We start from the raw sequence: 17,906 nt of genomic DNA, 5'->3' as shown, positions 1-17,906 counted from the left end.
GCAGATGTGGATTTTTTCCCTCAACTTCAAATTGTTCACACTTTACACTTACTCTCCATTCTGTTCCATAAGAAACAACACAAAGATTCAAAGACACCAATACTGGTGCTATTGAAGAAGCAACTCAATCCATTGTACTACTGGTTTCTGGCCATCAGAGTATCATGGGTGGGACAGCAAGAGAATACATGCATATTTTCTGCTATAATTCAAGAGCAGAGACTTTGAACCCTACCCAGCCTCTCTGAGTAGCACCAAGCTGCTTGAAGCACTTATCTCCTATTATTTATGGTAAACGCCTCTGCGCTTTTCATTAGACCTTTTGATGATCTACTGGTTAACATCAGCCTAATCCCTCCTCCTTAATGAGTTCTGATTCTGGGAGCTCTAATTGGTGAATCGCTAAATCTCTTAGGGGGAAACTTAGTTTTTATCTGTGTCTTTCTCCTTCAACGGCACACAATTATTCTTCTCACTTGCCTTCATATCAGAAGTTCATACTTCATTTCAAAGAACTCTAAGGTGAGTAGCTTCATTCTAGTTTGGGGATGAAAAAAGTTTCCTTTTTCCTTTCTAGGTTTTCTGGCTGGTCTAATAATTAAATTGTTATAAGACAGATAGATTCACAGAAGAGAAATGTAACTACATGTGTGTGGGAGACCCACAAAGTCGTGATGAGTCAAAGGCAGTCTGACAACTTAGTCTTATAAACCATCCTCAGCTAAGGAGGAGGGGGTGAAATGCTTCAGAAATGAAAGAGGAGGAAGACCATTCACAGGTAGATGAGGGGAGCCCATATGTGGTAGAGATGTGTACCATGCCATCAAAAGAGTCTAATAGAAAAAGTAACATGTGGTAGGAGCTCTATTCCTGGTGTAGCTCCCTATCTAAATCCCTTTAAGCAGAAGGTAGAAAGCTGTTGAGTCTGTTGGGTCTTAATTGCTTTCAACTAAAACATCATTCACACGCCAAATGGATATTTTTGGGATAATATACTCTCTGCTTCCTTTTTCTTGTCTGTACTTAACTAGTTATGCAGTTTTAGGTGTTTGGTGTTTTTCTAAACACTAGGCTAAAAATGTGTAAGGTATCAGCTCCTCTGCAGGAAGCAAGACTACACTGTCCTTCTTTTGCTTTGATTTCAAAGGAACTGAGCCATTTTCTGATTCTAAATATTCATTTAGACATTTAAGAACATACACTAAAAGAAATATTTAATTCACCATGAGTGTAGTAATTATACTAGGATGTAATATAAGTAGAGTATAAGGTGGTAGAATTATGTTTCCTTCAGGAAAAAGTCAAGATGTTAAGGCTCATTGGTATTGTTTTGATCCCAAGACATGGAATTGGCTTCTGTTAGGGAGCCAGTGCTCCTTGATAATGGAAGTTAACATTAGAGCCCAGTGGGCATGGAGTCATAAATTAGGTTGTTTCTTTGAACCCCAAGGACGGCAACTCTGAGGAGCCTTAATTAACTCTAGTGGCAGAATAACTTATCTCCTCTCTCTTCCACTACCCTTCCCTGTCTGGTCCCCCTTTCTTCCCTGGCTACCAATTCATGGTGATGATTCCAACTACTTTGCAGCTTTCCCAAATCTCCTTTGTAAAGAGAGTCTATCAGTTCTCTGTTTTTTATTAACAGTGTGACTGTCACAATATATTTTAAAGATTTCTTATTTCCCTTTGTCTTATAATGACCCTTTCTGGGTCATCCTGGAATTGCTTTCAAATTGTGGGATTCTGAAGCTCTGATTTTCTCAGCTGTTCCTATGTCCAACTACTTTGGGAAACAGAAAAAAAGTCACTTCAGAGTCATCTGGAAGAACCCCCAAGTCCACTGTAACCCCAGGATTCATAGCACCAAAGTAGATTATCTTCCATATGGTCAGTGAGGGGTAATAATGAAACGCAAAAAGTACACATAAATGATGACTCTTGAGACTGCATTTGCACTTTGTGTGTGTCAACCATTATTTGAGGGTTTTCTCTCAGACTTTTACTTTGTGCCTTTGTTCATTTTGTCATAACAGACAGCTGAATTGCTCACATGCAGTTTATCAAACTTCCTGGAAGACAGTCATGACTGTTAACTCTGCTTGCACTACCCCAGTCATTCTAAACAAGTGGCACGTTAAGAAAGAAAACAAAATTTAAAGTTACCAAAGAGACCATGAATAGATAACTCCCACCCAGAAAATGTATAAAGAAAAGCTTCTAGAAACCTGCTGAAAGTTAACAACTGTACTTCAGTTATGGGGGGAAAAAAGCCCAGGTGATGAAGGAGTGCTGGGAGACAAGTGTTTCTAAAGCCTGCTCAAGTCCAACTTGTATGTTCATTTGTATGTGTGTGTGTGTATACATATATATGTGTGCTTTCTGATTAAAGTATCTTTTTGCAACTACAAAAATTATTTTCAAATCATTTTCCCTGTAGCTATAAAAATGGAGCACATACCCATAAAACTAACCTCTAGCCTGTGAACAGCTGGCTCCTGGCATTGGACCAAACTCACACTCAGAATCCAGGACAGTAACTTTCAGAGCCAGCCAGTTTTCAGTGACTGTGAAGAAAACAAGATATCAGTTTCTTTTCTCAGCATATGGTCAACAACTGAGAGACAGAAGGGAAGAAAACAAAATTTTACTAATTTCTTTCCAATCGTTTTGTCTCTCTTTTGCAGGTGACTGAAGTATGGAAGACATAGGAAAGTTCTTATTCAAATTTAAAGGATATTATTTTAATCGTTTACCAGTTGATATTGGCTTTATAGAAAATTTAGATAATTTTGAAATCAGAGAAAATGATGTCTTCATAGTCACATACCCCAAATCTGGTGAGTTCTCTGTTCTAATAGTTAATCTAAGAAGTAACATGATACTTTTATAATGTGGGAACTCTTGTTTTATTAGTAGTATTCTATATGGATATGTACACATAATCTATTGGATATTATAGTGTCAACTGAATTTAATATCTTATGAAATAGGTCTTTTACAATGTAGCTAGAAGTTATTTTTTTTAAGATTTATTTATTTATTTATTAGTCAGAGAGACAGAGACAGTAAGAGAGCACACAAGCAGGGGGAGTGGCAGGCAGAGGGAGAAGCAGGACCCTGGGATCATGACCTGACCTGAAGGCATATGCTAAACCGACTGAGCCACCCAGGTGTCCCTAGAAGTTATTTTTGATGTGGACAAGGAAACGGAGAAAATACTGAAGTAACTATGTTGAAGACACCCTATCAAACACTAAGGTGCTAAAGTGGGCTTGGAAAGGTTGCAGAAATATTTACCATTTAGGCAGCTACTTTGGGCAGAGAGTTGAAATTATATCTAATAACCAAGAGCATGAGAAGGAGGAAAATTAACTTATACTAATTCCATAATGTGTAATAATCCCCAACTATTTGGGTGTACTTTTGCTATAGCACTCAGATTAGACTGAAACATATGGACATGTGTATAATGCATATGTTCATCTTTGTGCGTGTATATATACATGCACGTCTATTCACAGCCTTTGCTCATGTTTTAATTGTCTTTGTTATATTCGCTATTGTGTCATATGAATTCTTGGTATGTTTTTATATTAACCCCTAATCATAAATGATTTCCAAATATTTTTCCCTTGCAATAGGCTGCCTTTTCATTTTGTGGATAGTTCTCCTTGCTGTACAGAAAACTTTTTTCAGTTATGCCTTTTCATATATATTAGAAAAATATATGATTAGCACATCAAATCCATGGTTTTACAGATGTCACTATGTAGGATGAATCTAAAGGAGACAGCAATGTTACACTTAGGACAAACTCAAGAAAAATATGTCACAGTACAGGGGAGCAATTTAGAAGTATCTGTTTAAAACAAAAGTATGAATAGCCTATGACTCTGCATTGAACTTCAAGGAAGCAACCCTTGGTAAACACACACACATGCACACACACACACACGCACACACACGCACACACACACAATATTCCTGTGTCAAGTTTTGTAATAGCAAAAGTGGAAAACTGCCTTAACTAGTTATCACAAAAGAAAGGGGGAAGGTGTGTTAGAGTCATATGATCACACTCTATTAGGCAGTTGCAAAGGATGAGTTGAAGCTACATTTAGCAAAAACAACACGCATAGATCTCAGAAACGTTAAGTGAAGAAAGCAAATTGCAGAACGACTCAATATACCATTTGTATTAAATGCACCATAATAGTTTCAATGAACTCATATATATCAAAGTCTTAAAAGAGTCTAGCAGATGTAACAGCAGTTTGAGAGGGACGGCCAATGGTAGTCAAAAGGGGAGAGATCTTATAAATCTATGTCTTAGAGAATGGATTCATGGGACACTTGAGTGATTAGATCTGGTTGAACATTTACAAAACACAATGCAGTAGACAATCAGGACAAGGTGACGGTCTGACAGTGTACGTGAACGAGCAAATGCTGACCTCATGGCAGCAGGCTGTGCTTCCTCTGCACGGTCCCTGCAGCTGACACACTTAGCTCCCAGAGGCACCTTCACACACATTCGGCCAGGATATGGCCCAGTCTACCTCTCCTCTACTTCCTTACAACCTAGGTTGGAGCCCAGGCACCTGGATACCATACATGACTGAAGCTAGAGGCTTCCTTAGGCCCTTCACGTACCAGGTAAATCCCAGTGGGGCCCTGGAACTTTCTCAGTAACCCAGGCATTTAGCATGTCCCAGATTTGGAGGCTCCTCCTATCCCCAACAATTGGGATCAGAGCTCTCAGGGGTCTAGGTATGACAGGGCTTGTCTTCTGATGTGTCAGCACGTACTGGGCTCCAAGCACGGATAAGGCCCCCAGCAAGGAGCTTGACATCATTACATCCTATGGAGTAGGTCATATTGTTAGCTCCATTTTTACAGATGAGGAAATGGAGGCACAAAAAGTTGAAAGACTTGCTTGCCCAACATCAAACTAATAAGTGATTTTAAAAAGGGACTAGAACTCACAGCTGTCTGTCCTTAGAGCCCAGGCTCTGCTCCTAGTGCCCAACCAAATCTTCTCAATTCATCAAGGTTCAGCTCAGGAAGCCTGGAGGTGATCATCCTATTCTGTCATTCAGAGTATGTACAAATATGATTCTGCTGACCATGAGAAATCAGGAACCCACTGCATCTCCTCAGTAGGAGGGTAGAAATCATATCTGATTCAGCTCTGTATTTTGAGAAAAGAGTCTGACAAATAAAGAATGCTCAGGATATGCCTGATCAATACACAGATGAATGAAAACACGAACGAGTGAAAGAGGGCAGTTTCACCTGACTGATTCCGATGAGGTCCTAAATACCTCTGCCCAGCCCTGGGGTTCTGTCATATAGAGCTCTCTTCAAATCAGATTCAGTCTAGACTCCTTCTAAGATGGGTCTCCAATATCTTTATTATTTTGCAAACACACTCATATATGCACACATGGACACATATATACATACATACATACCCACATACAAGTAAGATCAAAGGGCCCAAGGGACCCATGATTATGGGTGATTGGGGGGGAGGTCGAGGAGAGGGGATGGGGTTAATGGACAGATGGCCCTGTTTAGCTCAGTTCAGCTCAGCACCTCCTTCCAAAGTCCTGGGTGCTCCTTGTAGCTAAGGAATTTTTGCTCCAGACCTAGTATCACCTCTGTTCCACTTGATACTTGTCAGCAGTGCCTGAATCCCATGATTATACCAGTTAGGGACAAGAAGAAGGGGAAGGTTGGGGCTAAATATCCAGAGGTTAAAAGAGGCATAGCTTAGGGCCAGAGACAGGGTAGGAGGGCAGAATTTTTGCTACTGTTCATTGGGGTTGGCGGTGGCATCTGGGTACTTGGTGAGGTGGAAGGTCAGGACTTTGCTGCTCATATAATTCCCTTGCTCGGGGTAGACAGCAAGAAGGCTCTCAGCCTCCTTCAGAGAGATGACGGTGGCCTGGAAGTAGCAAGTTCATTGCTCCTTGATGTAATTTGCCACCCTGGCAATGCTGGTATCATCCAGGGCAGCATCGGTCTCACCCAGGATGAAGAAGGAGGCTGGCTTCTAGTGTAGTTGTGGCAAGGCCTGAGCTGCCCCTGTTCTACCCCCTGACAAGTTGTCCATAGACCAGAAGCATTTGCCAGGAGCCACATAGTTGTAGCTGGTGCCATCCCAGTAGGGCTCCTCAGGGTTCTGTGGGCTCAGAAATGCCTGGATACTCTGTTGCCAGATAAGGCTTGTAGATCTCATTAATGTTGGTGGCCACAGATTCAAAGCAAGCATTGAAGCAGTCAAAGTGCTCCTTCTTGATCTGTTCAAATGCCTACTTGGCTTTCCTGGCTTGCTTTTGGGCTTCTTCCCCCAACGGATCTGAGGTCTCCTGGAACTTGTCTCAGACACTTCCTAGGTTTTCCACGGCTTTCATGGCAGGGGCAGCTATATGCTGGAGTACAATCGCTGCTCATGCAGTTTCTGCTGCAGTGTACTCACCTCCTGTTTGATCTCCTCAGCCTGGGCATCATCGGATCTCCACTCAGGTCACCATAGTCAATCTCAATGAGGGCTTCTCACACAGAGAACTGGAGGTTCTTTGGGAACCACTCACTGAATCCTCCCCATAGGAGCTACACTTTCCCTCACTAATGCCTTCCATAGTGCCCTTAGACAGTGCCCACCTGATGTCCTGCATCTGGCAGGCTTGGAGCAGATTGTGCTGGTCACTGCTTTTCTGTTCAAGCTTAGTCTCAATGGCTGTGACCTCCTTCTGTAAATGGGTCATTTCCTTGTTGGTGCTCCAGTTTCTTACGTACCTCCTCCATCTCATGATTCTCGTCATTTACTTCTGTTCTTTGTATTTGTTTACTGGAGTTAAGAGACTGTTTTATGGTTTCCCTTTCTCTCTTTTTCCCCCTCTGTGTTAACCTGTTTTGTTTCTTAAATTCCTTCCTGTCTCCATGTGGGTGTCCCGGGGCCTCCTTTAGGGATTTATAATGAACACTGTTTCCTGAAGTGGAGGTCATGGGTACAGAAGGAAACGAGGGGAAGTGCAGAAGGCTGGGAAGTGCCTCCTTACATGGAGTTCCTTTTCCTTGGCTTCTTTTGGCTCATGTTCTAGGAGTGGGGTTGGGGAAGGAAGTAAGGAGGCAGGCATAGAAGATCATTTAAAATTCCTGTATATGAAGCAGAAGAAAACACAGAAGAGTCGATGAATAAATTTGTGGGACAAATGCCCACAGAGTTTCAAGTGGAGCATCTTCTGAAGCAGGAAAAGAAAGGCCATATTTGTTTTCTTTCTCCCACACTGCACTTTACATATATTAACAATTCCATTCAGATGAAATTACATTGTACTTATTATAGTAACAAACTCTGATTAGAAAAGTTAATGATAGGGACACCTGGGTGGCTCAGTTGGTTAGGCGGCTGCCTTCGGCTCAGGTCATGATCCCAGCGTCCTGGGATCGAGTCCCACATCGGGCCCCTTGCTTGGCGGGGAGCCTGCTTCTCCGTCTGCCTCTGCCTACAACTCTGTTTGCCTATGCTCGTTCGCTCTCTCTCTCTAACAAATAAATAAATTTAAAAAAAATAAAAAAAAATAAAAAAAATTAATGATACATCACTTCCATTTTGGATCATCATTGAAAACAAAATTATTTCTTTACAGGAACCATCTGGTTTCAGCAATTATTGAGTCTGATTTATTCTGAGGAACATCGCAAAGGCGCTGGAAAACTGGAAACCATAGATCGAGTCCCCTTCCTTGAGTACAACTTTCGAAAAATGGATTTTGGGGAAAGACCATCCCCTCGTCTCTTCTCTACCCACCTCCCATACTACTTGGTTCCCAGTGGACTGAAGAACAAAAAAGCCAAAGTAGGAAATGGACTCTGACTGCTGAGGGCTAACTGCTCTTTTTCACTATTTCATTTCATTTCATTTCATGACATCAACACTGTGCACTCGTCCAGCTGTTGGCAAATGTAGCATTATACACACTTTAGTTTTCTTTTTTGTTTTAAAGACATTTATTTATTTGAGAGAGAGAGAGAGAGAGAAAGAGAGAACAATCAGGGCAGGTTGAGGAAGAAGCAGGCTCCCTGTTGCTCAGGGACGCCTCCCCCCACCACACCCATGCAGAGCTTGATCTCAGGACCCTGGGATCATGGCCTGGATTGAAGGCAGATGCTAAACCAACTAAGCCACTCAGGCACCCCTTTACTTCAATTTTTAATAGCCTTCTGTTTTTTTATCTTATAGTATCAGATTTGTATCTTGCACCCTTTGTTTTCTGATTATACAAGTAATGTAGCCATTAAAAAAGTGAAAGTATATATATATGTATGCATTTAATTTACCTTATAGAGTGTGTTATATTATCACATATAATATATATTCTTTCATTTTTTTATGTTTCAAATATGCATTTGTTTTATTACTGTTATGTTCAATTACAGGGTAAACTGCTATTATTTCTTTCTTGCTTCTAAAACATTATATGAAATGTATGCTTTTCCATCAATAATATTTCATATTAATTTTTAAATATTTTTAACATTTTTAAATGGTAAAAAATTTAGAAACTTATAGACATTGACTTTGCAATTTGTAGCACATTTTATTTAGTTCTTGAAGTTCTATTCAAAAAATTTTTTTTTACGTTTTTACATCTTAATTTAATTTTATTTTTTTCGGTGTTCCAAGATTCATTGTTTATGCACCACACCCAGTGCTCCATGCAATACGAGCCCTCCTTAATACCCACCACTAGGCTCACCCATCCCCCCACCACCATCCCCTCCAAAACCCTCAGTTTATTTCTTGGAGTCCACAGTCTCTCATGCTTATTCTCCCCTCTGATTTCTCCCACTTCACTTTTCCTTTCCTTCTCCTAATGTTATTCCTTATGTTCCACAAATAAGTGAAATGATATGATAATTGACTTTCTCTGCTTGACTTATTTCACTCAACATAATCTCCTCCAGTCCCATTCATGTTGATACAAAATTAGGTATTCATCCTTTCTGATGGCTGCATAATATTCCATTGTATATATGTGCCATATTTTCTTTATCCATTTATCTGTTGAAGGGCATCTTTGCTCAGACAACAAAATGAAATAAAAGGTATTCAAATTGGCAGAGAAGTCAAACTCTCTCTCTTCACAGATGACATGATACTTTATATGGAAAACTCAAAAGATTCCACACCCAAACTACTAGAACTCATACAGCAATTCAGTAATGTGGCAGGATAAAAGATTGATACACAGAAATCAGTTGCTTTGTTATACACTGACAATGAAAATATAGAAAGGGAAATTAGAGAATCTATTCCATTTAGTACAGCACCAAGAACCGTAAGACACCTTGGAATAAACCTAACCAAAGAGGTAAAGGATCTGTACTCAAAGAACTGCAGAATACTCATGAAAGAAATTGAAGAAGACACAAAAAGATGGAAGAGCATTCCATACTCATGGATTGGAAGAATAAAGATTGTTAAAATGTCTATGCTGCCCAGAGCAATCTATACTTTCAATTGCATCCTGATCAAAATTCCACCAGCATTTTTCACAGTGCTGGAACGAACAATCCTAAAACTTATTTGGAACCAGAAAAGACCCTGGACCAATAAGGAAATGTTGAAAAAGAAAAACAAAGCTGGAGGCATCACGTTGCCTGATTTCAAACTACTATAAAGCTATGATCACCAAGACAGCATGGTACTGGCACAAAAACAGACACATAGACCACTGGGACAGAGTAGAGAGTCCAGATATGGACCCTCAGCTCTATGGTCAAATAATCTTTGACAAAGCAGGAAAAAAAATATCCAGTGGAAAAAAAGACAGTCTCTTCAATAAATGGTGCTGGGAAAATAGGACAACTATGTACAGAAGAATGAAACTCGACCTTTCTCTCACACCACACACAAAAAACCTCAAAGCTCATGTCCTCAAAAGGGCATGAACAGACACTTCTCCAAAAGACGTTCTTTCATACATGAATCAGCTGTAGTAGCAATGATATATACAATGCTAGCAATTCTTTCTCTTTGCTCTGTGTGCCCTCTCTCTTTCTTTTTCACACTTCCCCTATTTTGCCTATTTTCTCTTCAAGTGTACCTAGTGCCTTGGAATTCCAAGGAAACCTCAGAGGAAATCCTTCATCTCTCCTGAGGGATTTTCTCTCCCTCTCCCTGGATCATCACCGCTACGCATTGGTAATTTCAGCTCTTGACTCATTACCTTCCTCCCTACTAGCACTCCTGTCACTCATGGGATTATATCAAATTTGATGTGAATGGTTTTCTGTGAGCACCAGACAAGGGTGATCAAAATTGCCCCAGCGGGGTCAACAGGAAGGAGGCACTCATTCTCAGCGTCATGCAAGGGCAAGGTTGCCTCCTTCACATTGACCCCTCAGAATCTGCACTGGCCTCCCAAATGTCTAGCTCTGCCAGACCTCACAGTGTTGATGTCACCTCCAGTGACCTTTACCTCCACCAGCCTCTGGAGTTTATAATGGGTGATAAGCCTGCCTTAATTTATGACACCATCTGTCATCTGTTTACCTGTTTATTTATTGTCCATTTCTGGCCAGAGTGTAAACCCATGAGAGAGATGGAGTTTGCAGTACACAGGACAGTGACCACAGGGTAGTAGAGTTGAGTGAATGAACAAAGGCATCACCAGTAATTGCCCTAACTTGAATCCTGACTTGAAGCACCTTGTTCTCTGAGAGCTGCCTCCTTTGCCTCCTACTCCTTTCAGGTGTCCCTGTAGTGACCAGTCACCACATTCAGATCTCCAGTTCCCTCCCCCTCAACTTCTCCCCACCCTCTCCACACTCTCTCATCCATCTCTTCCACTTCTCCCCATCCACCAATGGCTCCATATTTGACATTCAAATCTCTTTTGTCTCAATTCCCTTGCTGCAGTGAACTCTATTACAATCATCTGCCAACACCTAATTCTGGTGAAACCCAATACGTGTATATTTGTACCTGTGTTCATGATTCTGGTAGTGTGATAGGAAAAAAACCAATACACTTAAAAGCTGTATCTTTGTTTTACTTTTATGGCCTCAATTCTCAAATTTTACTTTTTAAGTGTTTTGCTCCCTCCACTTTCCTAAAACGACTGCTTGCTATTGTCTTCTGTCTTCTCAAATCTCAATAGCATTCTGCTCCACCTGTCCCAGTAAATGGCTCCCAAAAAACCATTGCAATCATAGATCTCCACAATGGAGACTTCCACTCACTGCCTTCCCTCCTTAAGAAGAAAAGAGGGATGCGTTGACCATTTCTGTTCTCATTACATATCCGCCCCTCCACTCATGGTTTGGATCCCTTTTTGGATTGCTTTTATCTACCACACTGTTTCATAAATGGAAGACTTTTTGCCCCACAGGATATTTGGAATGCTTGGAGCATTTTTGGCTAGGGTGGTGATGCTGCTGGTCTTTAGTGGGTTGAGGTCCAGGATGATGTTAAATGCCCTATGATGCTCAAGGTTGCCATTATAGCAAATTATCTGGGGAAAATAACTTAGTACGTTTTTCCTATTGTTATATAATTTTATACTTATGGGGCATTGTCGCATGTATTAGCTTGTTGCTATAGGGGCAAGAGACTTGTTGCTTTCTGTCAGGGTGAGTTGAGAAGAGGTACCATGAGAGGTGTGTCTTGAGGAGTAATTGATAGTCCCTAGGCCAATTGTAAAGGGAGAGGCATGGCTGAGAAGGGGAAACCCAAAATACAAAGAGGGCTGAGTATATACATGCCATGATTAGGAAAGTATGAAGTTAAGACAATAGGCTTCATCTGATTGGAAGGTAGTAGGGTAAAAATATGAGAGAATGAAAGCCTCAGAAATAATGAATACCTCCTTTCTTTCCAGATTATTTATGTATACAGAAACCCTAAGGATGTTATGTGCTCATATTTTCACTTTGTAAAGAATGTGACGTCACATTTTACAGGTGCCTTTGAGGAATTCGTGAAACAATTTCTCGGAGGAAGAGGTAACTATAATTTATAGCATAAGTTACATGTTTGGCGTCCTGTGGTAAATTTTTATGCTTAATGAATTTGACAGAGAGAAGATGATGAGAGAGAGTCAAATGGGAGTCAGTAATCAATGTATCAAGCCAGTTGGTAGGGTTGTCGTGGATGACCACGACCAGGCATTGTTACAAATTTTGCTTACTCCTGCTCCCTCTCAGGGGACCATCAAGTTACAGTTATATCACCAAAAAATATTTACATCTAACCATGGCAAAAGGGATTCATGAGCTTACAGTTTTCCCTTCTAGCTCAGAGAGAAGCATCTCAATTTAGATCACAGGATTGGGCTGTGCACTGCATATTGCATGGGAAGCTCTATTTGACAAAGTTCTATTCCACATTCCTTTCTCTCTCTCTTTTTTAACTTTTATTAAATTTTTATTTATTTTTTTAAGTGTTCTCTATGCCCAGTGTGGGGCTCGAACTCACAACCCCATGATCACATTACATACTCTATCTTGGGAGGCAGCCAGTTGCCCCTTGCATTCTATTCTGAGGTGCCAGTGTGGCTGTTTGAGCAGGACAAAGGCTATAGAGGTAGGGATGATGATCTGGAACAGGAGAGTTAACTAACATTAGTCTCTGTGCAGAGCTCAAATGACCTATCAGGGAGCCTTCATGTTGCATGCAGCAGGGAAATAGCTCCCTGTGTTTTTGGGGACAGGGGGAGGAGCAAAAAAGGAGAGGATTCCTTTCTCTGTTCTCCGGGTTCGGTTTTTCTCTTCCTGTGGGTAGATGATTTTCTGTCTATATGAAATGCATTTTTAAGAGACTGATTGCTCCTTGAGTTCATATAATTGTTTCCATGGGAAAGTGGATATCTCTCCCATAACCGGGTGCCAGAGGAAATCAGGTATCTGCAAACAGACTTCCTTTTCCTTCTATGTCAATAAGATTCCTGCATCTCCCACAGCTGTAGCTTCTTCTCAACCTATTCACCATATTTACCTTAATATGTACCTGTTTTTCCCACAGTGACGGGAAGCCTTTGGTTTGACCACATCAAAGGTTGGTATGAGCACAGAAGCCTCTTCAACATTCAGTTCATGATGTATGAGGAGATAAAGAAGGTGAGAAACATGACGTCAGAGACTTCGTGGCAGCTGAAAGGCACCCTGACTAAATGAATTGATGGTTCATGGGTAGAACACCCAAAAACAATATCAAATTTGAGATCCCAGATTAGGTGTACAAGAGACATCTTTCTTCTATTGACCTGGATCTTGATTACCACGTTGTCATTTACAATTAACTAACTGGAACTTTCTTTTCAAAAACTGACTGTGTGTGAGTCATTGTCTGTTAATCTATGAGGCCATATATGTGTTTGACTATCATGAGCCAGATTTTTGGTCACCCATTGATGGATTATGAAATCAATTTTCTGCATTTTGATTCTGGTAACTTCCCAGATGTTATATTCATCATTGTGGGATGCATCTCATGGGAAACTTTAATCTTATCTGTGTATGGTTAAGCACTGCATGAAAAATTAAATGAAACGTCTGTGTATGATTAGAAGGAATACAGCTCCCAGTAGTCAACGATGAACGCATTAAAACAGAAGAACTTCTATTACTGATTGACTGAATCCCAGAGGCAGGCTAGACTGATATTGTTTGTGGCATCCTCAGTATGTCGTGAATGTCCCAGGCATTTTCTGTCCTTCTTTCCTATCATATCTAGTGTGGCAATGATGTCTCCTCTCATAGTAGCAGGATGGTTGTTGTAGCTCCAAAGTCATGTCCTCAGATGACAGCATGTATGGCAGAAAGAGAGGGAAGTGGGACAAGAAGGACTTCCTTGCCGTGCTTTGCTCCCGTCTCATCACTAGGAGGAAAATCACTCTTTTAAACTTCTATTTGACTTTATCTTTCTGTTTCAATACCAAAATTGGGGCATGTGACCAACCTAGGTGAATGTCTCCTAGAAGTCAATGGGATTACCATGAATATCTTGGATCAATCAGGATCATTACGGGACAGGGACTGGGCACTGCTACCCAAACACCATCAGGGGTCTCTAAGCAGGAAAGAGGAGAAAGAGCTGCAAGCCAGGCAAGATTAAGGGCTGCCACCTGCTGAGTATTTGTCCCTGGTTTCTGTTACCCCTGCCCCAAGCTCATGACACCATGCCTGGACTCTCTTGTTGAGTCTGTAACACCTACCAAAGAGACACTCCCATCATGATTGGCCTTGTAACCTTCTTCATACTATGGCCTCTCCATTGTCTCCAGCCTCTTGTCCCCACTTTCTCACCCAAGCCATGTGCCTGTGAAGCTCCACCAGGGAAACTCAAATTCTGATGGTCCTGTGACCTGGTATCTCATACTTTTCTTGCAACTCCAACACTGCATATATTCCTTCTTTTGTCTGGACTCCACCCCTTCAGTTTGACTATCTAGAAAATGCCTGTTTTTGCTTGAATTCTCAGAACAAATTTGTCATCTCTGTTGAGACTTTCTCTGAATTCTGTTACACAATTACTCTCTGCCCATAGGTCAGCATACTGAATTCCCAGCTCCGATTCCCTGTTGTGCCTCTGTGCCCCTGCTCCTTCACATGGGCAGTGTCTGACATAGGTATCTACTCCCCAATACACTGCTGAGTTAACGCAGATAAAATGAACATGAGTGTTCTTAAATGAACCCAAATGTGCTGTAGAACAGTGCACAGTGAAGGACGAATTTACCAAGAAGGAATAAGCAAGTCACTTCTCATGGTCCAACTCCACTTTTCTAGCCAGCATAAGCACCTGCATTTTTCACTCCCATAACAATAGTTAGTTATGACTTTTGTTGATGTTTTCTTTCTTATATTGTGCATAATATCATACTCTGATTTATTTCAGGATCTCAGAGGTTCTGTGTCAAAAATCTGCAAGTTTCTGGGGAAAAGATTGAGTGAGGAGGATATGGATGCAGTTGTGAGACAGGCCACGTTTGAGAACATGAAGTATGACCCACTGGCAAATTATGACAATATAATAGCCACTGGATATGGGCCGAATGTAAAAGGTCATTTCCTTCGCAAAGGTGAGGGTGAACACAGAGTGGCCAAGTGGCACTGTGGTAGCAATGAGCCAGAATGTCGCTTCTAAGCTTGTTGGTGGACTTTCCTAACATCATGGGCCCTCATGGGCCTATTCATTTCGCTAGGAAGATGATTTCCTATGATTTCTTCTGGTATTCTACAAGGAGACTCTAGTATTTGTTCTCTGAATGAATCTAATGAGTAACTTAAAGTCACAAGGTCTTCCCCAAGGCCCCCTGACAATCTACCAATTCCTAGCACAATGTCTGCCACAAAATGGTTGTTCATTTAGTGTTAGACTGCTTCCCCTCATTAGCGTGGGCTCAGCTTGTGATGGAGAGGTAAAGACAGGTCTGCTGGCCCTCACTGGCTACTCTTCCATCTCTGTGCTTTACCCTCAAGTTCCTCCAGGGATGACTTAAGAACACACATTCACTGTACTTTTGTTCCTGGGCAGGACTGTCATGTGTTCTCTAGGAAACCAGATTCTTACATCATAAAAAAGTATAGGAATATCTCATTTGTCTCAATATCTCATACTTCTTGTGACTGGGATTTTAGATGTATAACTCCTTATATAACTAACTCATTTGAACATGTTAAAATATTTCTTTTATTTTATACCATCATTCTAAGTGATATTTTCTGATTTTAGTACACGGATAATGTAAATACAGAATTAGAGACATACATTTTGTATTCGATCACAGGGTTCTCTGACTCTATGTCAAGTAGCAAGAAATATGCACTTTGATTTCTCTAAATTAGGATTTCCTTCACATAATCTCTTCCTATGTCTTTTCCTGTTCAACTTGAAAATATGACCACTGGTACCTTGGAGCCCACCTGAGGTGGGGACTTGCCTTCCTGTTATGCCCCGCAAACCCTACCGTGTTGTCGATGCTAAGCCCCTTCTCAACTGCCCCTGTCCTTGCACCTGCAACTTGTTTCTCTTTGAAAAGAGAAAATGTTCTGTGTTCCTCCGTCTTTCACACACCTGAAAATGACAGACTGAAATGGCTAAGAGGAAAACTAGGAGGAGCCAAACCACCTGTGGAAGTGACATGCATCCCTGTACGTTTTTTGTGCGCTCACTTGCACTCTTCTCTTAGGTGAGTTGCAACGGGGCGGGATATCATTTGCACTAGTGTGAGCGTCCTGCACTGTTGTGGTTTGTGTTTCCGGTTTCCTTAGAGTTTCTGTTTGTTTCAGTTATTTCTTTACAGTGCAGTGTGTTTGAAGATCAGTGTTTCTTTTCTTGCTTCTGCTTCTGTCAGCCTCTGTGTGTCATCAGGACTCCACATCTAGAAGTTTAAAGTAAGACTGTTGTGAACCTAAAGTGGGTAAAGGAGTAACTACAGGTGAGCTGACCCAAAGTGTAGGACCTTGGGCGGCATTTTCCAAGTCTCTCTGAGCATCCGTGTACTCATCAGTAAATGTTAGCTCATTGATATGTGATTGGATGGAACTTTTAAAGGACTTCAGAAAACTACCAGAGCCCAAGCTAGCCTGGAACACAATAGTAAACAAGTTGCCAGGGTTTTCTTCTTTTCCATCTGGCTGCCAGCTGAGAAGTTGGGCAAGTGATCTTCAATTACAGCAGAACTGCCAGGATGAGTTTGCCCCCTGGCCAGGAGGTGAGAGAGTGATGGGGCATGGCCATGTGCAGGAGTCAGTGGGGGGCCTTATGGGGAGAAAAATGAGAGTGCCAGCAATGCTTCTCCCAACACCACTAAGGTATCATGTCCCCTTCTCCCTGGAATCTTCACTGATGCAGTTGGCTTGTTTTTCCTCCCAGGTAACATTGGAGACTGGAAAAATCACCTGACTGTTGAGCAGAATGAAAGGTTTGACAAGATTTTCCAAAGGGAGATGAAAGATTTTCCCCTGGAGTTCATCTGGGACATGAATGAAGACTAGAATGTGAGCAAGGCACAGATCCTTTAAGAAAGCACTTTCAGAAGAAAACATATTGAATTGTACACTTTCATCTTTGACTGTCACTGAATCATTATTGCAAAGCCTGAATGATGAATAACTATGAATATACCAACTCTCCATCATTTGCCATCTGTGGCCTGTTTTCCATTGGCAGGGATCCCCCAGTTTCTGTTTAGCAGAGGGTTTCCACGCCATAATTTCTCAAAAAAGTTAATAAACTGTCATGATGAGTTGTGTTGGGATGTTGCTGAGTACTGTTTTATTCCTAAAAAGTCATTTAAGAGGCGCCTGGGTGGCTCAGTGGGTTAAGCCTCTGCCTTCAGCTCAGGTCATGGTCTTAGGGTCCTGGGATTGAGCCCCACATCGGGCTCTCTGCTCAGCAGGGAGCCTGCTTCCCCTTCTCTCTCTGCCTGCCTCTCTGCCTACTTGTGATCTCTCTGTCAAATAAAAAAAATCCACAAACATGAGACGTCTTTCCATTTGTTTGTGTCTTCTTTGATTTCCTTCTGCAAAGTCTTGTAGATTTTGTTGTACAGATCTTTTCCTTCCCTCATTAAATTTATTAAGATTTTGTTGTTTATTTTTTAAAGATTTTATTCATTTATTTATTTGACAGTGAGAGAGACAGTGAAAGCACAAGCAGGGGAAGCAGCAGGCAGAGTACGAGGGAGAAGCAGACTCCCCGCTGAGCAGGGAGCCCAATGTGGAAACCCATCCCAGGATCCTGAGATCATGACCTTAGCGACCTTAGCTGAAGGCAGACGTGAAAGCAACTGAGCCACTCAGGCACCCCAGATTTTATTGTCTTTGATGCTACTATTTCTTCTCCAGAAGTTTATTAGTGTAAAGGAATTAAGTGGATTTCTGTCTGT

The 17,906-nt window shown here is 41.4% G+C and overlaps 1 protein-coding gene across 1 annotated transcript; it reads left to right on the top strand.

Annotated features, from left to right (window-relative positions):
* The first annotated feature begins 358 nt into the window (after positions 1 to 358).
* On the top strand, positions 359 to 17,275 carry LOC308343902 (amine sulfotransferase-like). Its single transcript, XM_080805133.1, has 7 exons — positions 359 to 522; positions 2,685 to 2,837; positions 7,659 to 7,867; positions 11,895 to 12,018; positions 13,037 to 13,131; positions 14,912 to 15,095; positions 16,892 to 17,275. The coding sequence occupies exons 2-7, from the start codon at positions 2,696 to 2,698 to the stop codon at positions 17,011 to 17,013; spliced, it is 876 nt and encodes a 291-aa protein (XP_080661259.1). The 5' UTR covers positions 359 to 522; positions 2,685 to 2,695; the 3' UTR covers positions 17,014 to 17,275.
* The last annotated feature ends 631 nt before the right edge of the window (positions 17,276 to 17,906 follow it).

This window comes from Martes martes, assembly GCF_963455335.1.
Source record: "Martes martes genome assembly, chromosome: 6".
NCBI lineage: Eukaryota > Metazoa > Chordata > Mammalia > Carnivora > Mustelidae > Martes > Martes martes.
This window is presented reverse-complemented; position numbering and strand designations above follow the sequence as displayed.

Bases quoted from the DNA above. Each gene is read 5' to 3' on its own strand.
- LOC308343902 (XM_080805133.1), top strand. From the start codon at position 2,696: ATGGAAGACATAGGAAAGTTCTTATTCAAATTTAAAGGATATTATTTT. The intron at 7,868-11,894 runs GTAGGAAATGGA...CTTTCTTTCCAG, and splicing joins TGAAGAACAAAAAAGCCAAA to ATTATTTATGTATACAGAAA. The intron at 15,096-16,891 runs GTGAGGGTGAAC...TTTTCCTCCCAG, and splicing joins AGGTCATTTCCTTCGCAAAG to GTAACATTGGAGACTGGAAA.